Genomic DNA, 25,505 nt, shown 5'->3' on the forward strand with positions numbered 1-25,505 from the left:
AAAATCAATTTAATTCTTATATTTTGAGCATTTACCATGTTTCACGCTATATAAACTACGTATGGCACCAAATTCAAAACATGACTTTTTTCAAATGCTATGTCACATAGAAACAAAACACTAAGCATTTTTCATTTTAAAGTAGTCAAATAAAAATATCCTGTATCAACTTAAAGCAATATTTAACTTTCTCTTTTATAGACATCTATTGGCAAACTCTGGAATATTACCTTTAAGACCAGGAACACCAGTCCTTCCAGGAATTCCCAAAGGTCCTTGTGGGCCTGGAGGTCCCATCATGCCCATTTCACCTTTGGCACCTTTGGAGAATATAAGAACATCACTCTTGCCACTTTTGATGTTAGAGAGAGAAAAAGTAGATTTGAAACTGTGAATTGGCTAGCCATTGAAAGTTGGAGGGTTCTTGACCTTTTGGTTAAGATCAAATGTTAAAGTTGTAGAGATAGCGCCATGAAGTTTTATCCCTTTTTACGTGCTGTCACCAAAGTACCCATTATTGCCAATACCTAGGAATATACATATTCACTGTGGCAGCTAATTGCCAGAGATGGTTTTCCAATGAAACATCTTTACCAGTATATACATCCTAGGGTAACTTCCTCCCCTGGAATATAGGATTATTCTGTACTTTATTGTTGATTAGTGACATTGCAACTTCCAAAGCTAAATCAAAAGAAGTCTTGTAGCTTCTACTTGGGGCTCCTAGAACACTCACTTTGGACTTCTAGGATTATTTTCCTTAGAAGCCTGTTGCAACGAAAGAAGAGCAACTATACCGTGATGATGTGAGGGGCTCAAGCCATGTAGAGGCACTTTTCATCATCTCATGGATGATGAGAGGCCATGAACCAAGGAGCACCCAAGTATCAGAGAAACGCCATTTTAGAAATAGATCCTTTGGCCCAAATCACTCTAGCTCATATATAATAATATTTAATTGGAACTCTCACAGGAGGAAAAAGTAGTAGACAGTAAACTGAGATTCCTGCAATCAAAGACATTTACTAGTCTTCCTTAATGGATAGTGTTAATCTAGAAAAGTTCAACATAAAAATAGTAGGAGTCTAACAGAGTCATAGTATTAATTTTCTGAATCCAGATTCAAAGAAAACATAAATTACCTGGAAATCCAGAGACTCCCGCTTTTCCTGGGAGGCCTGGTGATCCTGGTGGACCCGCAGGACCAGGTGCTCCAGGGAACCCTGGGCTGCCTCTCTCACCAGGGGGTCCTGGAACATCAAACCCAGGAGGTCCTGGATCGCCCTTCGCTCCTGGTATTCCATGTAAGCCTAGTTAATATAATATCAATGTTAGCAGGTAATTATTAAAAAGATTCTTTCAAAGTCATATTGAGTTATTTTTCTAGCAAAAAGGCAATAAAATCCTAAGTATAACAAACCTAAGTGTACATTAGAGATGCTTTTAACATCATACACATAAAATGACTAAAAGTCTAGCCTTGAGATCTTCAACCATATGTTCCTAAGAAAGTGCTTCTCAAATTACTTCGAAAGACTATTTTTTATCCTTAGATTATCATGGACTTATACTTTATTTATAAAATATAATTAAAGTTATTAAAATATTAATTAAAAATAAAAGGCACAGAAAAATCTACTTTTTATTATATTCAATAAGCATTATTACAGGCTGAAACTGCTATGTTTCTAAAGGCTTACTCTTTTCTCATGATTAAAACTTTTTTATTATACATCCTATCTCTAAATTAGAGTTATAATGTGTGTACTACTCTATGTTAATAACTACAGTGATATTAACTGATATTCTTATATATTGATGTTAATTTCCACATATATATGTAATTACTAGCTGGATACAACATTTGATATTGAGTTCAAAGGTCAGCAAACACTTTCTGTAATGACATAGATAATAAATAACTTATGCTCTGTAAACCATTGGTTCTGTCACAGTTGTTCAGCTCTGCACAGTGGTATGAAAATAGCCTTTGATGTATGTATGTATCTAAAATTACAAGTAAGGTCATGACATCCTTTTTTGGCAAATGACATATTTCAACTTTTTCTTACTAGACATTTCACTTTCCACTATGAGCTGACTCCCTTTTCTGCCTTTATCAAGTGCCTCCAATGCTCCAAATATTTTATCAGTTTTTATATATTTGTAGTCAAAGGCTTACTCTTACTCTTTGTCCTTATCTCATTGTAGAATGATAAGAGTTTGTGATTCAACATTGGCCCCATTGACCACACTTGAATTTGGACTGCTCTTACATATTAGGAATTATTAGCATACATTTCTATGGTGCCTAAAAAGGATAAATAACTGAATTAATTTTGTGGGTTCTGTTGATTTAATTTGGACTTTGTTTTACATGTTATCTCAATAATATATTACTGCTAGTTTTGTGAACTTTTTTTTCCCTCATTATTCCAAATGGGATTTTACAGAAAAAAATGGCATTGCAAAAATATTTAACTCTAGTAAGTTTCTGTAAGACTGCACTGCTCCAAAAACAAGGTAGTTTAAATAAAGAATATGTTTATGGGAAAGATATTGAATTGAAAACACTGTGCATGTTCACAATCCAGTACCTATCATGCCTGTGACTTGAGTCACTTAATTTTTGTGTGTGTGTGTGTGTGTGTGTGTGGTACTGGCAATGGAACCCAGGGACATTGTACCTCTGAGCTACAACTCCAGCCCTATGTTTTTAGCCTTTTTAGTTGTTCAAAAAACAGGGTTTCACTGAGTTGCGAAGGGCCTCACTAAGTAGCTGAGGCTGTCCATGAACCATGATCCTCCAGTCTCCATCTCCCAAATGCTGGGATTATAAGAGCGCACCACCACGCCCAGCACTTAATGCTGTTTTTACTTCCTTGCTCAATGGGGAAAATGCCATAACTGATTGGAAGATGGGGGAGGAGCCAAATGATCATTCCAATATATTTTAATTTTATTGTTGGGGATTGATAGGCAATTATTTTTATAAGGTAACAACGTGCTGGCACTTCAAAACCTGCTTGATATGTTATTCTAGCATGACTTTACCATTATAAAGTTCTTTTGGAAGATTAAAGATTTCCAGTTAAGTGGGCACTTTGGTGATGATTTCAACACTGACATTTCATAGTAAAATACTATAACGAGCGGGAAAGATTTTATATTGTGATATTTGTGGAGTATGATGGGATACATAACAAGAAACACATATAATAGTTCAGTATGGCTTACTACCAATTGTTATACCTGAGTTTTCAGTACATATAATTTGCCTTTTGAAATATGTTTCAAGAGAACAGGTCTATGAAATAATGAAAATAAACCAAAGATTTAAATCTGGAAAAAGTTCATTTATTTTTTCATGTTTAAAACTATAAAATAAGCTGGGCTTGGTGGCACACGCTTGTAATCCCCGCGCTTGGGAGGCTGAGACAGGAGGATTGCACAGTTTCGAAGCCAGCCTCGGCTACTTAGTGATGCTCTCAGTAACTTAGCGAGACCCTGTTTCCAAGTAAAGTATAAAATAGGTCTGGGAGTATAGCCCGGGGGTAGAAAAGCCCCTGGGTTCCACTCCCAGTACCACAAAAAAACCCAAAACAAAAAACAGAAAACCCAAAAAACTGTAAGATACAGCTTTTGAGAAATAACTACAATACCTGGTAAACCTGAAGTTCAAGAGGCAGGGAATTACAGTTCAGCAACAAGCTGAGCCACCCAAGCAGAGGTAAGTTACAAAAAGATTCATTAGGAGACAAAACTATGCATGAAAAGATTAGAACAGAGAATTCTACAAATAGAAGTTATTAGCCATCAATTCACTACCATCACATACTATAATAAGAAAAAGAAAAGGAATTATTTTAAGCATCTTCTCAGGTCTATATATAGCACTCTAGAAATGAAATGTATTGCTAATGAAGAAACAATAAAATATTTACATTTACAAAAGTAATACTTGTTGATGGTAGGAATTACACACATGTTCATCTCCAACATTTATTTATGTATTTATGTATGTATGTATTTATTTTATTTATTTATTTATTTGTGGTACTGGGGGTGGAACCCAGAGGCTTTCTACCTCCGGGCTATACTCCCAGACCTATTTTATATTTTATTTGGAAACAGGGTCTCACTAAGTTGCTGAGAGCCTCACTAAGTAGCCGAGGCTGGCTTCGAACCCGTGCGATCTTCCTGTCTCAGCCTCCCAAGCGCGGGGATTAAAAGCATGCGCCACCACGCCCGGCCTCATCTCCAACATTTAAAATTCTTTTAATAATCATTTAGAACTGAAGTTCCAAAGAGTTAGAAGTTAAAATAATTTTACTTTATACTATAACAGGTTAGGTAGAAACAAATAAATAATCATTAGCTGATGACTATGAATTAACAAATTACATGTAATGGGCAAAGTTTTATTTGATCATTGTTATTAGTAGTAAAAGACAATACTTTTTTTTTACTATACATCAAAGATGCACAGATCTTTTCTATGAATACTGTCAGGAATACGCATATTGGTAATATTCAAGTTCTGCTGAGTATACTCATACAATAGGAGGAATTTCACAAATATGTCTACAGAGGCTATATAGGAGTATAGAGATGCTCTAAATTCATTAGTAGTCAAATAAAATTGTTAATAAAAAAGGGAACATTTCAAAAAGTGCTATTTGTGACACACACACACACACACACACACACACAACTTCACTTTGCTAAAGGATTTCATAGCCGTTCAGAAAGTTAGAAAGCTATATAGAAAACAATTATGTATTTTCCTTAATGTATAAAAATGACATGATTATTTTATGGGATTTTATTATTTTCATTTGTTTATTTTGATTCATAGTAGTTGTGATTTTATTTTCTTTTTAGATGACTCAGCCTCATATTTTCCTCTAATACTAAGCAAACACAACACATTTGGCCCAGGTTAGACTAAGAACTATGAACATGGAATAAATCATATATAACTGATTTCTAAAAAAGATCACTAAAGCACTAACCTTTTAGATAATGGGTAAAATAAACACCAAGAATCAACAAACTCCAAATTTGCCTGAGTTAGTAGGTTATGGGATGAAAAACATTTCACTTTTAGACCCTTGGTAATTTTTTCTTAATTTTCCTCTGTCAAATGAGGATTTCATATTCAAATAGACCTCAATTTATAAACGTGTTAAACTGCTTACCCTTCCTTAAAAAAGAGAAAGTAAAAGAATAGAATATTAAGTAATTAGTAATAGAAAACTGAAGTAAAAAATCCAAAAAGCATAATTCAAACAGTTTACATTGGAGAGATAACAATACAGAATAGTTTGCATTAATTTTCTATTTTAAAATGAAACATGCATATTAATAAGATTCTTATGAAAATGTAATAGTTACTACTTCACCCATACAGTATAACTCAGGCTTACCAAGATATTAAAAGTCTTGCTAGTACTTTATTACTGAGATACATGAACAGAAATTATAATATTTTTGAAGTAGGTTTAGATACTCTTTTTCTTTGATGATATAAATTTAAGTTACCTAAAAATGAGTATATGTGCCCAGTATCAAAGGTGAAATGTGGTCCATCCATTGTAAAATATTTGGAATTTGAGTATTTCTAAATTAAGAGTACATTCAAGCACATTTTCATACTAATTGCTGCGAACTTCATTTGTTTACTAAACCCTGTTAGTTTAGATCTTGAATTCTATGGCAAAGCATATATTTATGCAACAAAGAGATGAAGTTGGATTATGGACCAGACTTTATAAATCAATGTATCTATACATGTCTCAGGAGAAAGAGAGAGAGAAAGAGGAAGAAAGAGAATGAATATTAGATGAATGAGACACTGTAGGATATTATATAAAATTTTAAAAAGCATAAAGCATATATAAATGAATTTGTATTTTGTTTACATTGGTATTAATGATGGCCTCTATATTTTCATTTAGCTGTGATTTAAGCATTCAAATTACTTCCATAATTTCATGTACCTGTAGGAACTCAAATAAATAATAAAACACAACAGAAGTGATAAATTCACTTTTTTCTATCTTTGTAAAACAGCAGGTCAAGCCAGTAATGTCGAAACCTAAAAATAGGTTTTTCTCAAGATACTCTGTTATACTAGTTATGCAGAATGTTTCACTTTCCACGAGTGATGAAGCAACTATTTTATAATAACCTGATTCAAAGCATCACCCTAAGTTTTCTTCTTATAAAATTAGTAATGATATGCCAGGGACCATAAAATATGTATATTATGCCTTAAAGTCAATTATTTCAAATAGAACATATTAAAAACAGCATTTTCAGGCTTTTATCTGTTAACTAGTGTTTCTAGATTTTTAGCTTAATAACTAACAAAATACCTATTTTCATTTAAAATCAAAATATATTCCTATTTTTAAAATAAATCTCTATGTTATCTGAACCTGAACAATGTTTTTAAGCCTTCTGATATATGTATGTGAATTAAGGACTGATTAAATGTTTCATATTTGTTCTAATTTTATAAATTATAGTTCTTTACAGTAAGATAATACTGGCTGCAGTTTGGCTCTTACTATGTAACTGCTTATATTAATACAATAAGAATTCATATCACCAGATAACTTGGAATCCATTATCTCAATATATTCTCACACAAACATAGAAGAACCATATGGCTTGATATCTATGAAGGCAAAACAATTAGGTTACATGTTGACAATTTTTTTGATGATCCAATAAATATAAAAATAATTGAGTGCTGAGTTACAAAATTATTGCTGTTGAGGGCAAAAAATGAAAACATTCACCTCATTTATTTTTTAATACAGAAAAGAAAAGAAAATACCTATATTTTTATAGAATGTTCTTTGTGAATCCAAGACTTAGTTCTCATGTGCTAAAAATGTTAAGAACCACAGATAAAGGTCTACTATACTACTGTACAGGTCTGACATAATTAGCACCATGAGTTTGAGGCATATGCTTCCAAATTATGTACAGATCAACAATTATATGTCAAAGGCAACAGTGTAATTCATTAAACTGCATTATTGGAAATAGATAAATTTTAGATAAACAGGAAAGGAAAATATCAGGGATTAAAACAGATCTTATGCTATTGCCCATGTTTTTCCATTTTTATAAAATTATATAGATGGACAGATTACCTCTTAGTTTTCTGGAACATTTTTATATAAGTTTTACTTTGTTGATAAGCTAACCAACCTATATGAGTCTTACAAAATGCACATTTACCCCAATCTTACCAGGCTGTCCTATTGGTCCAGGAATCCCTGGTGGTCCTGGTGGTCCCTGAACACCAATTCCTGGCAGCCCAGGAGGTCCTACTGGCCCAGGCTGCCCATTTGGTCCCACATCACCTTTTAAAAATAAATAGACGGCATATATGAGATGAACAAATAAATAATATAGTTTAGATACTAAAACACTAAGTCTTCAGGAACCTTAATACCACTGTGAAAATGCACATCATATTAAGTAAGGATCTTGAAAAAGCAGCCATTCATTCAGGAACAAAAACATATGTAAGGGAATTCATCAATAGTTGCAGTCTTATAATTAACATAAATTGAGCAAAAATTTCAGTACTTAAATGAAATTTATAAAACATTACAAGAGGTTATACATCATACATTACTTCTTATAATTAATTTCAGGTAATTATTTATAAGCTTAAATATATATTTTCAAATTACCTTTCTTCTAAGTATACAACCCTCAACAGCTTCCTTTTATCTATCCTTTCTTTCTTTCTTTCTTTCTTTCCTTTCTTTCCTTTCTTTCCTTTCTTTCTTTGTGTCACTGAGAATTGAACTCAGGGGCATTCTACCTCCAAGCTATACTCCCAGCCTTATTTTATCATTTATTTTGAAACAAGTTCTCACTAAGTTGCAGAAAGCCTCAGTAAATAGCTGGCCCAGAATCACGATTATCCTGTCTTAGCCCCCCAAGTACTGGGATTAAAAGCATGTGCCACCACTTCTGGCTAACATTTTTCTTTTATTAACTCAGGCTTGTGGCCTAAAATATGCTCATTGTCCTTTTTCATTTTCTGTCATTGTCATTTAAAATTCATTTTTAGTGTATACTTTGATGAGTTTAACAAACATGCAGTTATTTAATCACCACTACAATCAAGGTATAAAACAATTCCTGCAACCCTAAACAGGTCCTATACCCAGCTGTGGTCAATTCCGTCTCACATTCCAATTTCCCTGCATCTAGTAATATACTTTATGTCTTACAATTTTTCCTTTATCAGCGTGTCACATATATGCAACCATGCAGTATGTAGCCTCTTGAGTATGGCTTCTTTCATTTATTATGATGCATTTGGAATTCATTTATGTTGTATAAACAATATTCTTTTGTATGAATATGCTACATGGTATTAATCCAATTCTCTGTTATACACTTACTTATAGAATGGTGTGAAGCTTCACATTTTTTCTTTAGTAAAAATCTAGAAGTGAGTTTGCTGTGCCATGTTGATAAGGCCATGTTTATCTAAATAATTGCCAAACTTTAAAAAATGTCTCTAATATTTAGTATTCTAACTAGCAAAATATGAAACATCCAGGTATTCTGCATCCTTGGTGGCAGTATTTGGTATTGTTTTCCTTGTTTTAAAGCCAATTCTAATAATTGTATATTACAATGTGTTTTTTTGGGGGGGGGCTGGTACTGGGGGTGGAACCCAGAGGCTTTCTACCTCCGGGCTATACTCCCAGACCTTTTATATATATATATATATTTGGAAACAGGGTCTCACTAAGTTGCTGAGAGCCTCACTAAGTAGCTGAGGCTGGCTTCGAACCTGTGCAATCCTCCTGTCTCAGCCTCCCAAGCATGGGGATTACAAGCGTGCGCCACCATGCCCGGCTCACAATGTGGTTTTAAGTTGCATTTTGCAGATATTTAATTATGTCTGGCATTTTTACATGTACCTATTTTCCATTAGTATGTCTTCTTTGGTAAAGTACCTTTTAAAAATTGCCCATTTCGCCAACTGTATTTTTAAAATCTGGTTGTTTACTTATTGTGTCTTGAAAATTATTTATATATTCTGGTTACAAGTTCCTTGTCAAGTATATGATACAAAAGCATATTTAAATTTAACAAAATTAAACTTACCACGTTTTTCCTTCTACGGATTATTCTTTGCTTAACCTATGAACATAAAGGTCTTTTCCTATGCCTTCATTTAAGACAAGGGACAACAAAGTAATGACAATGTGCTAAATTTGTTCCATATACTTGTTTTTACAATGCCCATGAACTGAGAGTAGTTGTATTTTAAGAGGAGTATAAAAAAAAGAATTTGGGACAGAAACCATATGTGGCTCACAGTGACTAGAATATTTACTATCTGGATCTTTACAGAAAAAAATATCTTGCCTGCTTCTGTTCTAGAAGTTTTATCATATTAGGCTTTATGTTTCAGTCTATAATCATTTCTGAATTAAATTTTGTGCAAGACATTAAGTATTAAAGTTGATTTATTTATAGTTTGATTTACATATAAATGTCCAATTGTTTTAGAAGCATTTGTTAAAAAAGACCTTTTTTATTTTAAAATTGCCCTTGCAAGATTGTCAAAAGTCAAATACAGTGGCCTGGGAGTGTAACTTAGTGACAGAGTACATACAAGGCCCTGGGTTTGATTCCCAGTTACACACACACACACACACACACACACACACACACACACACACACACACACATTTCTTGACTCCAGATTACATTCCCTTCATCTATGTATCTGTATTTCACACACACCACAATATAACCTCATATTGATTGCATCTTGAAATCAAGTACTTTGAATTCTCCAGTATTGCTCTTTCTCAAAATTGTTTCAGCTAGTCTAAGTTGCTTCTCTTTTCTGTATAGCTATTAGAATAAAAAACTGCTGTGATGCTTTTCTTGAGAATTGTTCAATCTATGGACCAATTTGGTAAGAATTGATACCTTAACAATATTGAGCTTTCCAATTTATAAACACATATGTCCATAATGTCCATAAAAGTGATTCCTTCATTAGTTATTCCTCTTTCTCCACTCTTCCCCTAGACCATCTCCCTGGCTCCACTGGAGTTTCTCTCCCATTATCTGAAGTCCCTCTGGTATCCTGATTACTCCATAGCTACCACATTTGAGAGAAAACATGACATTTCACTTTCTGTGACTGGCTTATCTCACTTAGAATAATGTTTATCGGGTCCATTCTTTTTTTTTGGGGGGGGGATGACATTATTTTGGTCTTCTGGACTGCTAAATAGAATTCCATTGTATGGATATCCCATAATTTTATAATCCATTCATCTGTTGATGGACACCTATGTTGGTTACATAATTTGGCTATAGTGAATTGTGCTGCTATGAAGATGGGTATATATATATATATATATATATATATATATATATATTACTATGATTTTTTGATTCAAGTCCCTTTGGAGAGATACCCAAGGGTAGTACAGCTAGAGCATATGGCAGAATAAATGTAATCGAGAAGGTAAAATATTTCTAAAATAAAAATTATAAACTGCTAACAAAAGAAATTGAAGAATTTAGAAGATGGAAAAACTCCCTTGCTCATAGATAGGTAGAATATATACTATCATAATGGCCATTCTACCCAAAGTGATCCATGGAGGTTTGTTTTTTTTTTTCAGTTTCGCTAAATTGCTGAGACTGGCCTTGAACCTGGGATCTTCAAGTCTCTCAGCTTCCCAAGTATTGGGAATTCATATCATTGTCTTTCTATCAACATATATGATTTTTTTTGGTGGTGGTGGTGGTACTGGTACTGGGGTTCCTGGAAGCCCTTCTACCTCCAGGCTACACTCCCAGACCTATTTTATACTTTTTTAAAATTTGGAAATAGGGTCTCTTAAGCCAGCATGGCTGCCTTAGAACCAGTGTGATAATCCTGCCTCTGCCTCCCAAGCGCGGGGATTACAAACGTACACCACCACATCCGGCCCAACATACATGATTTCTAACCCAGTTAATTCTCTCATTTTCAAGTGATTAGTAATAGTTTAAAATTTATTATATTATGATTAAGCATATTTTGTTTTGTGATTTTTTTGGCGTTAGTGGAGATGGAACCTAGGGGCATTCTACCTTGAAGCTACAACCCCAGTCCTATTTTTTATTCTTTATTTTGAAACAGGGTCTCACTGAGTTGCAAAGGGCCTAAGTAGCTCTCCACCTACCGAATGCTGGGATTATAAGCGTGTGCCACCATGCCTACTGTTTTGTGATATTTTTGATATATAATTTTGCTATCACAAATTCCATTTTTATTACTCCACCCTACTATTATAAACCCACACATGTCTGAAATAATGTGTACTAAAGATTATTCACCATGGCATTATTTGTACTAAGACGAAACTAGCAAAAATCCATTCTAATAATTAACTACTGGTAGAATAAACTATAGCGTAGACATGCAACTCATTATTAGCCTATTTTTAAAAAAGGGTTTAATATACTCATATGGAGTTTTCTCCAAGATATAAATATAAGTGAAATAAGGAAAACACAAGAAACCAAAAGGTAATACCTTAAAATATTTGATTATATTGGCTAATGCTTTATAGGTGAATATTGGATGAATAAATAAACTAAAAAGTGGTCCATATGGGGATGGAGAGGAACAGAGTGGATAGGAATGATGTGGAATGCTTCTAATGTTACATATATATATATATATATATATATATATATATATATATATATATATATACACACACACAGTCTTTTTATTGTCTGTCCAATGACATAAAACACTAAATAATCAATGGCAGATGAAAACAAGAGTGTAGTACCAACCAAGAAGCAGCACGGACTTTACAGCTTTTCACTCATAAACTTTCCCAAAGTATTACATTTCTATAAAAGCTAAAATGAAATTGAGAAGTAGCAATAGCCTTCATACCTTTTGGTCCAGGTAGCCCATCCAAACCAGTGCGTCCTGGAGGACCTGGAGGTCCTGGAAAACCACGATCACCTTTTGGACCAAGTGTTCCTTTGAAACCTGGGAGTCCAGGTGGCCCAGGTGGCCCAGGTAAACCAAATCCTGGCTCTCCCTTAAGCATGCATATGACAAAACACAACAATAACTGCCGTGACTTTCTGACACTTATTGTTTACTTTAGAAAATTTAATGCAGAAAATACAAGGTAATATTCTTTCCCATGGAGAGAGGGAGAGGGTAATTAAATGAAAAATAAATAGTATGTTTTGAGAGAATGTCTGGGAGGATGGAAAATAGGATTTAATAAAACAAATGAAATGAGTTGGACTAGTTTTAGAAAGAAACAGAGAGCATGAGATTAAATAACAGCCTACCAAAGTGAGGAAATATGATTAAAGACTATTAGATGATATAAATAATTATTTTAATTAGACTAAGTATAATAATATAATTGTAGTTTTTGTTTAAAATATCTATTTAGAGATGAATGGTGAAGCATTTATACGTGAAACCGCATGATTATGAGATTTATTCAGATACATAAGCAGAGAAAAAGAAATAGATGAAGTAAATGTGATAAACTCTCAATTCTTTATCAGAATAATGGACATATGAAAGTTCATTGTATATTTTTACTTTTGTGTTTATTTGAAAAATGTTTATAATAAAATAACCAACAATCATCAAAAATCATCAAAAAAATACATCATCAAAGAGATGTATTTTTCATGAACACTGAGGACATGGTCAGCTGTTTTTTTTAATAAGTAATAAGCTCAGGAAGTTTAAATTAACTAATCACAGAGAAAATACAGGAACAATCAGGATAATTACAACCACAGAAGTTTGATGAAGATTGAGTAAAGTGCAAGCCGGGCGTGGTGGCGCACGCTTGTAATCCCTGCGCTTGGGAGGCAGAGACAGGAGGATCACGCAGGTTCGAAGCCAGCCGCATGTGCTGGTTTAGGAGACCCTGTTTCCAAATAAAAATGTAAAAATAGGTCTGGGAGTGTAGCCCGGAGGTAGAAGGGCTTCCAGGAATCCCAGTACCACCAAAAAAAAAAAAAGATTGAGTGTGAAATTATTTGAGATACAATAAAAAGAATGTTAAATAACAAAAATACAGCCGGGCATGGTGGTACACACTTATAATCCCAGCTTGGGTTGCACAGGTTTGAGGCCAGCCTCAGCTACTTAGTGAGGCTCTCAGCAACTTAGACCCTGTTTCCAAATAAAATATAAAATAGGTCTGGGAGTGTAACCGGAGGTATAAAGCCCCTGGGTTCTACCCCCATTACCACAAAAAATATATATAAAAATTTTTTATGATGATGATTATTATTACTAAGTCAATAAGCAGTGATTTTTATTATAGATCTGAGATATAATTGGAATGGGGGAACAAGTATGGGAAAGTTTTAATATATTCAAGACCATTTCAACCAACCATCACACAGGCATGGACAGTGATGAAATTGGACAGTGGTTCTATTGAGAAGCAGAGGGGAAATATTATTTGATTCTCTCATCTAATCAAATGCTATTCTAAAACATCATCAGAAACTATTTTTTGAATCTACACATGACATCTTAGACTATCAAAGATGGTCTGGGGTTAAATGTTTTTAAGTGAAAACATAATAATTTAAGTTTTATCTAATTAGTAAAGACTTGGGACAATACCTAAAAGTTAAAATAGAAAGGACTAAGGGAAGATGGAAAGGTGAAAAATAATAAATTTAAATGTCTTTTACCTTTGGTCCTGGAGAGCCTGGTGGTCCAGGAGGGCCTTCTAGACCAATCCTTCCAGGTGCCCCAGGTGCTCCTGGAGGTCCTGGAATTCCTGGAAAACCTGTAATAATGACAATTCATTTTTTAATTCCAAAGGGAGGATATTTTTAGAAAGATATCCATGTTCTCAAACACACATTCTTACCTTACCCAATCATACTTAGTGAACACAGTAAGAGGATAAAAGCTCAGTGACATTCTGTATGACTACTTAAGATCAAACATTACAGATATCTGGTATTTTATCCCAAGCACGTTATGATCCTTTTATTTTCATATAGAAGTAATGTGTGCCCAAGATATGTTCTTCTGAAATAAGGCGGATTACCTAGTAAGACAGAATTACACATAGGAAGAAATCACACACAACCTAGAAGAATTTATCTTCTGCTTTTATCTGGATAGAGTATGATAAACTTCCTACCATATATTTCTGAAAATGAGCTAAAACCGTATAGATATTATACACACATTCATATATAAATTCAAATCTGACACTTTTGAAATTATTTGGTACAAATGGGCAAGAACATTTTTAAGAACTATACTCAAACAAATGTGTACTCTTGTCATTTTAAGAATAATTTTTATGAGGAATAAAGCAGAACTGAAGCAAAAGCCCTAAATTAATTCAATAAATCAAGTATTGTACTTGGGATAAAAGACTGGATAAGTGAGTGAAATAAGTTGTTTTCTGTTTAATACAACCCAATTATTCAACAAGTATCTATTGAATGCTTACTATGTTCCAGGGCATATTCTATGCCCTGAGGATACAAAGCTGAACACAAATATAATTATTGCTATGAGGATTTTAGTTTATAAAACATTTTTGCACATCTAAAATTTAGATATTTTTATGACTGTGCAGACATTCTGTGAATTTCCATTTATATTTTTTGTAGTACATAAAAAGTCATAATTGATTTTTGTTTTTCTAATCAAAGAAAAATGTTTGTACTAATCATCTAACTACCGTGCCCACTACCCAGTCCAACATACCTTTGGGACCAGGTGGTCCAGGAAACCCAATTCCAGGGATACCTGGTTCACCTTTGCTACCAGGTATTCCTGGCAAGCCTGGTTGTCCTGGGAGTCCAGGGTCACCTATGAAGAAACATCAGTTATTGAGAGAGAAATGTAATAATTAAGAACCCAAAAATTGGTGGTGATATTTTTGAAATAAATTCCTCACATACCGGGAAGACCAACTTCTCCATCTCTTCCTGGGTTACCAGGCAGGCCAGGTTGTCCTGGCTGAGTTATGGTCTGACCTGGATCACCTTTAGGACCTGAGAACAAGAGTGGATTAATGGTGAATGTAAATGCAAAGTATTTACTTGACTAAAAAGAACTTTTAATTAAAAACAAAAAAGAGAAGCATCAACAATCTTTTGAAAATGCAAGTTAACAAAAGTTGATAAGGAAAACAAAATCCCATTACCTATTCTAGGAATATATCAAACAGAAAAATAGAATTTCAAAGAGAAAATTTAGATGACAGCTTTAAGAGTTTCCATGATTGAAGACATGTGACGATAATTTTAGATGTCAACTTGACTGGGTTCAGGGATACCTAGATAGCTGCTAAAGCACTATTTCTGGGTACATCTATGAGGGTGATTCCAGAGGAAATTGGCATCTGAATCAGTGGTTGAGTAAAGAAGACTTGCCCTCACATTCGTGGGACAGCATCATCCAACAGCTGATGGCCAAAATATAACAAAAGGCAGAACACACAAAAATTTCTTCTTTCTTTTGGAACTGGCACACAAATTTTCTCCTGTCCTAGAACATCAAAACTCAAGTTTCTATAAAATTCAGACTCGGGTACTTGCATAAGCAGCTTAGACTGAGCCATTCTACAGACTTCCCTGGTTCTGCAGCTTGCAAAGAACCTAAAATGGGATCTCTGAGTCTTCATAGTCATGTGAGCCAATTCTCCCTAAAAATATCTTCTTGTGTACCTATCCATTTATCATATTATTTCTATTTCTCTGGAGAACCCTATCAAACAAGGGCTATACTTCTTTTTGTTAAACTAATGGTACTTTTTTGTGGATCTGGGGATGGAACCCAGGGGCATTCTACCTCTGACATATTCTTTATTTTGAAACAGGGTCTCACTAAGTTGTGGAAGGCCTAAGTAGCTGAGGTTGTCCACAAACCACAATCCTCCGGTGTCAGCCTCCCAAATGCTGGGATTATAAACTCTCACCACCATGCCCAGCTAAACTAATGGTACTTTTATGTTTTGCATGGAGACAGTTTAACTAATAATTCATTAAACAGGGGCTTGAAACAGTCCAAGGAAAAGAAAAAAAATTTCCTAAACATGACAATACTGACCAAGAGAGAAGAGACTGACAAATTCGACATTTGAATTGATTTCTGTTTATTAAAGTTCCCATCCAGAGAGAGAAGAGAAATAGTAAGCTATGGTAGGTGAAGATGTCTTGCAAGGCACAGAGATACCTTGATATAAAAGTAAGAGATAAAGAACTAATACACAGAATATGCAAAAAACTATAAATAAATAAAAATATTAAATAGAAAAAAATCAGTAAAAAAAGAAAATAAAATGTTCAATATGCATAAGGCACCACATTTTTTAAATGTAATTAGAGGAATGTAAACTAAACCTGTTGTGATATATTACACTCAACACACTGGAGAAAAATGTAAAAGCCTGACTATGTAGAATGTCTGTGAGTATTGAAACTGATGAAAAATCAACATTTCTTTTGGTATTATAAATTGATGTAATTCCTTGGAATATTATTTGAAATTATTTCAATCTAGTCAAATTGAATATATACTTATTCCCTGTCTCAAAAATGTTAAGTAGAGCTCAAAAGACTCTACACTGGCAAAACAAATAACCCAATCAAGAAATGGGGAACTGAACTGAATAGATGCTTTACAAAAGAAGAGATATAAATGGTAAAAAGATACATAAAAAGATGTTCAACATCATTAGCCATTAGGGAGATGCAAATCAAAACTATGCTGAGATTCCATCTAATCTCAATCAGAGTGGCAAGCATAAAGAAATAAATAATAACAAATGCTGGCATGGATGTGGGGAAAGAAGAACTATTTTATACTGTTGACAGGAATGCAAACTAGTTCAGCTGCTATGAAGATCAGTGTGGAGATTCCTTAGAAAACTGGGAATGCATTCACCATATGATCCAGCTACACCACTCCTGGGTATCGTTCTAAAGGGATTGAAATCAGACAACTGCAGTAACATATGCATACCCATGTTCATAGCAGCACAATTCATAGTAGCCAAAATATGGAACCAGCCTAGGTGTCAATCAACAGATGAATAGATTGCAAACTTATGGGAAATACACACAGTGGAATTCTACTCAGTTATAAAGAAGAAAATCTTGTTACTTGCAAGAATATGGAAAGACCTGGAGAACATTATATTAAGTGAGATCAGCCAGGCACAGAAAGGGAAGGGACATATGTTTTCTCTAAAATGCCAAACTAGTGAATATTAGGAATACCAGAGGGACTCCAGATAATGGAGAAGAAACTTCAGCAAAGCTAGAATGGAAGGATAGGAGAAGAAGAAGGCTGAGGTTTATTAATGGAGGAGCTACGTCTGAATGTGTGTACATGTACGACTACAGCACGGTTAACCTGGATACTCATTGTTGGGAGGGGGGAAGGGGAAGCATGGTGGGGAGAGGGCACCAAGCACAATCTGAATGTATGCCATTTTTAATATGCTCCACATAAAATAAAAAATAAATAAATAATACAAATAAATATATACTTCTTCCCAGGAATTGGTAAGCTTTTGCTATAAAAGGCAGGATAGTACCTTCGGCTTTGAGGACCAAATGGGCTTTGTAGTAACTACTCAAGTCTGTTCTTATGAAAAACAACCACAAACAATGGTGCATGGGAATGGATATTTAAAAATATAATTTTGTTTGTAACAATAGAAGCTTTTTTTTTATAGCAACAGGTGATGGGCTGGATTTGGTCTATAGGCTGTATTTTGCCAACTCCTGCAAACTAAAAGTTTGAGCAAATGAAATAAGCACTAGGAAACACACACACACACACACACACACACACATATACACACATAAATACATAGAAGCATTTTTTAGATTAAGCCTTATGTTTAAATAATTAATTTTCCATTATCAGCAGAATGAATATCCATTATCAGAGAATGAACTGTGATGTAAGCATGCATAATACACACACACACACACACACACACACACACATATATACATGCAATGGGTTTCTATACAATAATGAAAATATACTATAGCTAAACACAAAGTTAACACAAAACACCCTATGATTCCACTAATATGAAGCTCAAAAGAAGCCATATTAAAGCATTTTGTTTAGGAATACATGTGTAAGTGATAAAAAAGAAGAGAAATAGGATGAAATTATACATAAGTTGGAACAGTGTTTACTTTTGGAGAGAAAGAAGGGGATTATGGTTAGGAAAAAACAAGAAGAGGAGGGGGGGATTTCTTAGGATGCTGGAAATGCCCTATTTCTTTTTTTTATTATAACAATTTTTTATTGAACATAAATAGTATACATTTACACTATATTTGGTGCCCTCTCCCCCCTGCCCCCATTTTCCCTTCCCCCCCACCTTCTTAATTTGTATGTTCATTACATGTATGTTTCTATTATAATTATTTGTTAAACTTTGCATGATGAATTTTGTACTTAAGAAAAAAATGATGACAAAGACAGAAAAATTTAAAGAGACTCCCACATAAAAGAAAAGTGTTTCCTTACTAAGGAGCTCTTAGGAGTCCAAATATAAATGGCCAGTGAAACACATCTCTCAGGAAAAGAAACTAAACATGTCCAAAAGATAATACATTTCTGCTGTTAAGCACCAAATTTAAAACAAAACAACCAACCATAGGAAACTTACCTGGTATCCCTGGCTGGCCTGGAATTCCTGCCACACCTTGTGTGCCTTTTTCACCTACTGGGCCTGGAGGGCCAAAACCAATAGGGCCCATAGGCCCTATTTCCCCTGGGAGACCTGGTAAACCGGGGTTCCCTGGGGGACCTCTTTCACCCTTAAAAGCAACTCCACCCTGAAAAAGGAAAAGTTTTATTCAGAAACACACATATACACATACACATATATATGCATATATGTACACATATGTGTATATATGTATGTTGGTATTAGTGAATACAACTAAGGAAATGATGCAACCATAAATAGTTCTTTTTAAAAGCTATATAATTATGTACTATTGTGGGATACTATGTGTGATCACTTCACTCTGTCATGCACTCTTTCAACAAAAATTTGGAGCTTCTCCTATGTCCCAGCTGCTAGTGATATCGCAGAGAATATTTGTAGACACAAATCTTCTTTCATGAAACTTACAAATCAGCATAAGTAAAGAAGGTTATAGGCTAGCCAACAGATTATAAAATATACTTCCCCCCCTAAATATCCTGGCCTGTCTATTGTTCACGCAGTGAGACTATTCCTTAATGTTCAACCTTTACATCTGTGGCACATTTAACACGATACATAATCTGTAAGCTCACTATACATAAAAGTCAAGGTAGATATTTGGTTTTCAGGTTTAAGTAAACACAGATAGAGGTATGTGGAGTTAGAGAAGGTGAACGTCATACCAATTCATAAGTATCTTAACTTACTACCCACTTATTCATAGCAGTATTACTTAACATAGTAATGGATTAAGAAAAAAAGTTTCATAAGACAACTGAAAGAATAGTAAAGAAACCCTACCTAGTAACAATGTACCATTACTATATATAATCACATTCTTTTTAAGCATAGCATTAGTTATTCACTTCAATACCTGATACACCCTTTATTTTAATATTGGAAATATTGGGGGGAATAATTGGAATTGAAACCAGGGTCTTATGCATGCTAAATAGTTACTCTACCACTGAAACTAAAATCCCAGTTCCTAGGTGACATTTCTTTTAATTTCTTTTGCAGTACTGAGGATTGAACACAGGTATTGCATAAGCTAGGCAAGCACTCTACCACTGAGTAACACCCCCAGCCCTTTTTTAAAATTTTTATTTTGAGACAGGGATCTCTGTATGACACAGTCTCGCCTCAAACTAGCAATCGTCTTTTCCCAGCCTCCCAAGTAGCAGAGTTTACAGGTGTGCACCACCAAGCCTAGCTCCTAGGAAATATTTCTAAGCAAGAATTTGACATAATAAGACCAAAAATATTAAACTTATCAAACTAACTCACAGGCTCTCCTTTTAGGCCCGGAAGCCCTGGCAATCCATCCTGTCCAGGAGTGCCTGGTAAGCCAGGAAGCCCTGGAGGTCCAGGTGAGCCCAACTCTCCTTTGTCACCCTTCATTCCTGGAAAAGTGAGGACATCTCCAGGTTCACCTTTAGATCCAGGGAAGCCTGGAGCTCCTGGAGTACCTGGTATGCCCTAATTGGGAGGAAAAGTGAAAGAGGTTAAAAGAAGTAAAAGAAAATTACTTGCCTTTTTTCTAATACTTTCTCCTTTACAGTTTACCCCATCAACCCACTCAATAACATTTAGTATTAGGGAGCTAGGGAGACATACAAGGAATTAAACTAAATACAAATTAATATAATTAGTTAGGGAGACATATAAGGATTAAACTAAATACAAATTAATATAAAATCTAAATTTTATATACATATATATGTATATACATATATACATATACATATATATCCCCATATGTGAAAAAATGTACATGGTTTATAATATACTCAAAACTTACTGGTAATCCTTTGGGACCAATAGCTCCAGGATGCCCCTTTTCACCCTTCTGTCCAGGGAAACCTAGAGATCCTAGCATGTACACAGACACATATAATAGGGTGTGGGTTGAGTTTTAATCCTTCACAGCGCTCATATAGAAATCAACTACTTGGTAAATAATAAGAACCCCAATTCTATCTCACTTAAGTTGTATTTTAACTTTTATATGTTCCCCAAATTAGAAAAATATCCTTTCTTTCAAATGAATTTATGTATTTATGGTACAGACAATATTATATCCTTAGGTATTTTTAACTTCAAAGTAGCTGTTTAAGACTCTGCAACTACCAAATACTATGCATAGTGTACTTGAATTCATATAAACATATCATTGCCATGGGGGAAGAAGAAGAAAAGGGAGAACTAGGCATATATTTATTCTGACATGCACAATTTTCCTAGCTTCTTATCAGCACTTTCTTTGGTTTGTCATTTCATAAAATTTGATTTATGAGGAAAATTTGGTGCCCAAAGACTAGAAGAAACATTGCTAAAGCAGTGGTTCTCCAAGTAACCCCTGGACTAGCTGTATCATCATCACCTGGTTACTAGATAGAAATGCGAATTCTTGGATACCCCTAATTGTGCGCCCCAGGTATATTTGATCAGAAACTTTGGAGTGCTATCCAGAAACCTGGGTTTTAACAAGTCTAACAGGCAAGTCTTACTACTGGAAGTACAAGGATAGTGTAAACTATAAGGCTCTCAAAAAGTATTTTCAAGAATCTAATGAATTCATGTCCTTGGAAAACATACTATCCAGGTTAGAAATCTGGTGTCGATTCTCATCCCAATTCACACATAAAACATGACCCCAAGAGAACATAATATTGAGATATACCAACAGGCAGTTGAGGAAAACTCAACTGTGGGTCTGAGATACTGAATATAATTTTGATTTAAAACAAGGAGGGAGGAAATATGTACAGAGAGAGGAATATTGGCAGTTGATTGCCAAACTCCAATAAAAGCTGGACTGATAACATGTAATGTAGCTCCAGTGACTAAAAGAATTTGCCACTGGGAAGTATACTCAGAAGGTGAGAATAATGTTTTTTGGAAAAAAAGTATGACTATGTTATCATTTTCTTCATATGGAAGAGAGTGAAAACATATGTCCCGGAATAATAATATCAAAAGACTTTTTTGGCACTAGGAATAGAACTCAGGGACATTCTACCTTTGAGCTAAACCCCTATCCATATTTGATTTTATTTTGAAATATGTCTTGAGGGAAATACAGTGGCACATGCCTGTAATCCCAATATGTGTGAGGCAGAGCCAAGAGGTTCACAGGTTCAAGCAATTTAGCAAGACCCTCTGCAACTTAGTGAGACTCTGTTTCAAAATAATTATTTTAAAACAGCTCGTAATAAATAGCTTGGAGAGAGAATGCCACTGGGCTCAATCCCCAATATCAGGAAAAAAGTAAGAAAAGAGAAACAGGTTCTCGCTGTTAATTTGTGTTGGCCTTAAACCTGTGGTCATCTTGTTTCAGCGTCCCTCAAGACTGGGATTATAGGTGTGTACCACTGTGCCCAGCTTCAAAACAATTTAACAGAAAATACTGATAGTTTCCAGTATTAGAAATGAAAGCGTAATTTATTTCATAACAGAGAGAGGCATTTTATTTTATTATTTGTACATGAGCAGCTAGTGATAAAATGTAAAACTAGGAACATTCTAAAACTATTGACTCAATAAAATCTAGCCAGAAAATATTTGAAAAAATTGTCCTTAGAAAGTTTTACCTGGAGGACCTGGGAGACCTGGCAAACCAGGTTGGCCTGGAGGCCCTGAAATACCAGTTCCAATACAATTGAAGCAGGTATCACCTTTGTCACCTAGTAAAAATAAAAATAAAATATTACTGAAAGAAATACTTAAATCTTCTTTAGACAGGTCCTAAAGAAGCTAGCAATGAAGGATAGATTTCCTACCTAACAATGTGTTTATACAAGCCTATGTCTTAAACAAATTCATTTGCTAAATATTAACTGAGTGTCCTCTGTGTATGAAGAACTTTTCAAGTTATAACAGACTGACAGACAAAAATACATGCCTGCATGGAGCTCACTTTCTACCAGTGGAAAGGGATTATAAACAATGAAGGTAATAGATTATTAAACTATATATTAAATAGGTTGATATAATATTAAATATATTAATGATTTAATATATTTAAAATATGTTTATAATAAAAAGGTAGGGCTGGATAAGTAGGACTGAATATGCCAGAAATGAGTAGGGTGGAGGAAGGTTTTAGTGTTAAACAGGATGTTCAGGAAAGACTTCATTGAGAAGATGGGTATGACAAAACACTTAAGGGACATGACATGTACATAATACATGTACAGTATTCTAAGAAGAGAAAATAGCTATGTCTGTCTTACACAAAAAAACAAGGAAAGCAGATTGATGGAGCAGAATGAGGAGGTGGAGCCATATCAGGAAGTTAACAGTTCATAAGAAGTGGGTTACTACTATGGTCAGATATATAACGACCCTGAAGACCTCATGATTGATATAGTTAAGTCATAAGGGTTATAATCTCATCAATACATAAATCCATCATAATGGATTTATCTTGGTGGTAACCTAGCCAGGTGGGGTGTGGCTGGAGAAGGTGGTCCCCTGGGAGTGTGGCCTTAGGGATTGTGCTTATGTCTTTGAATCTCATTGCTTGCTTGCTCTCTCTTGCTTATAGTCTCCATGGTGTAAGAACAGAATCCTGGTTCTCTCCCTCCCTTTGCTTCATGCCATTATGCCCTGAGATGTGCAGACACTGGCTTCACAAGGACTGAACGTTGAATCTCTAAAACATTGTGAGCAAACACTTCTTCTAAGTTGTGGTCAGGTCTTTTGGATTGTAGCAGTAATGATGTTGACTGAGACAGTTATTATGAAATATTATACAGGCCATGGTTAACACTGCATCTTTTACAGTGAACAAAATGATAATCTAGTAGAAGTGTTTAAAGAGAAAAGTGATGTAATATAACAACTTTAAAAGGATGACTATGCCTATATTAAAAAATAGGCTTGAAGGGCAATGATAGAAATTAGGTAACCACTTAAGATGTTATTGCTACTAGAGAGATGGTAGTTCATTCCAGAGTCATAACAATAAAGATGATACAAATTGATTAGATTCTGGGACATATATACAAGTAGATCCAATGGTATACTCTCACAGATCACACATGGAATACAAAAGAAGAGGGCAATCAAGGATGACTCCAAAGTCTTTAGCAGAACCTAGAAGGCTAGACAGAGTAATCTGCTTTGTAATTAAAAAGTAGAAGATGTAAGTAGAGCAACTCTGGGTAAGGAAGTAGCAGATATTAGAAGTATATATAACTTGATCAGGATATCAAATTAAAATATTGAATAGGAAGGTGGATACACAAATGTAAAGGGGAAAAGTTATGTCTGACAGAGTATATATTAACAAGTTGTTGTTAGTAATAGTTTTCGACTGGATGAATTAATTTAGATGAAGAACTAAGCGAACAGAAGGAGAAGAACAAGGCCAAGCCAGAGAAACAAGAAAAGAGAAAAAAAATGGGCATCCAAACTAGAAAAGTAATCAAATTGCCATTGTTTGCATATGATATGTTCTTATATATAGAAAACCACCCAAACTCCAGCAAATACAAGAACAAATAAATGAATTCAGCAGAGTTGCCAGATACAAATCAAAATACAAAAATCAGTGGCACTGCTATATAACAATAACTAATTATTTGAAATAGAAGTTAGCAAAACAATCCCATCTGCAATAGATAAAAAATATAAAATACCTAATAATAAATCAGAATGAAGTGGTAAAAGACAACCATAATGAAAATTATAAAAAAAAGAGAAAGTAATTGAAGAGGACATAACAAATGGAATGATACATCCTGTGTTCATGGATTGGAAAAATCAATAATTTTTAAATATTCATACTATCCAAAGTGATTTAGAGATTAAATACAATCCTATATCAAATACCAATGGTGTTCTTCATAGAAATATGTAAAAATTCTAAAGTTTATATTTATAAATCCATTTTGAGTAAAAGAAATAAAGCAAGAGGCAGTTACCTGACTTTAAACCATACTCCAAGCTGCAGTAATCAAACTAGCATGGTGTTATCATAAATACAGACACAAAAACCGATAGAACCAAATAGAGAGCCCAGAAGTGAACTCACACATGTAGAGTCAATTGATTTTCCATAAGGGTGCTAAAAACATGCATAAAGGATTGTTTTTTCAATACATGGTGTTTGAAGAATTAGATATCCACATGCAAAAAACTGAAGCTAGAAAACGAAAACTATTTCCTAAGAGTTACAAAAATGGACTCAAAATGGATTAAAGACTTAAACATAAGACTCGATACTATAAAACTACTAAAGGAAAACAGAGAAGATGCTTCACTAGAATGGACAAGCATTTTTTCAGACAATTTCCTAAAAGCACAGGAAATGAAAGTAAAATTAGACAAATGGGATTATACAAAATTAAAAGGCTTCTGCATACCAAAGGAAACATTCAATGTAGTACAAAAGTAACCTCTATAACAGGAAGAAATATTTTCATTGCAAATATATTATAAGGGGTTGGCACTAACATCAATAAGAAACTAAAAATCTCAATAGCAAAAAGCAAATAACCCTATTAAAATAGACAGTAGATCTAAATAGATATTTCTCAAAAGAAGTTATAAAAATGGCCAACAAGTACATGAAAAAATGCTCAATATCATTAATCATCAGAGAGCGGCAATTCAGTGAGATATTATATCACTCAAGTCAGAATGCCAAATATAAAAATACTAAAGATGACAAGTGCTGGTGATGATATAGAATAAAAATAAAATGTTTAT

At 34.2% G+C, this 25,505-nt stretch overlaps 1 protein-coding gene across 2 annotated transcripts in view; it reads right to left on the reverse strand.

Annotated features, from left to right (window-relative positions):
• COL4A5 (collagen type IV alpha 5 chain) overlaps window positions 1-25,505 on the reverse strand; it is a gene marked incomplete at both ends in the record, with an annotated part of 237,249 nt that overhangs the window by 52,461 nt on the left and 159,283 nt on the right. For both annotated transcript variants that reach the window (XM_080719284.1, XM_080719283.1), the window contains 11 exons: window positions 231-320; window positions 1,143-1,310; window positions 7,269-7,382; window positions 11,975-12,125; window positions 13,768-13,865; window positions 14,807-14,911; window positions 15,004-15,096; window positions 18,744-18,912; window positions 20,076-20,267; window positions 20,590-20,660; window positions 22,382-22,474. In XM_080719284.1, the coding sequence (XP_080575410.1) occupies window positions 231-320; window positions 1,143-1,310; window positions 7,269-7,382; window positions 11,975-12,125; window positions 13,768-13,865; window positions 14,807-14,911; window positions 15,004-15,096; window positions 18,744-18,912; window positions 20,076-20,267; window positions 20,590-20,660; window positions 22,382-22,474 (1,344 nt within the window). The remainder of the gene's footprint in view (window positions 1-230; window positions 321-1,142; window positions 1,311-7,268; window positions 7,383-11,974; window positions 12,126-13,767; window positions 13,866-14,806; window positions 14,912-15,003; window positions 15,097-18,743; window positions 18,913-20,075; window positions 20,268-20,589; window positions 20,661-22,381; window positions 22,475-25,505) is intronic.

Source organism: Muscardinus avellanarius (assembly GCF_963383645.1).
Source record: "Muscardinus avellanarius genome assembly, chromosome: X".
NCBI lineage: Eukaryota > Metazoa > Chordata > Mammalia > Rodentia > Gliridae > Muscardinus > Muscardinus avellanarius.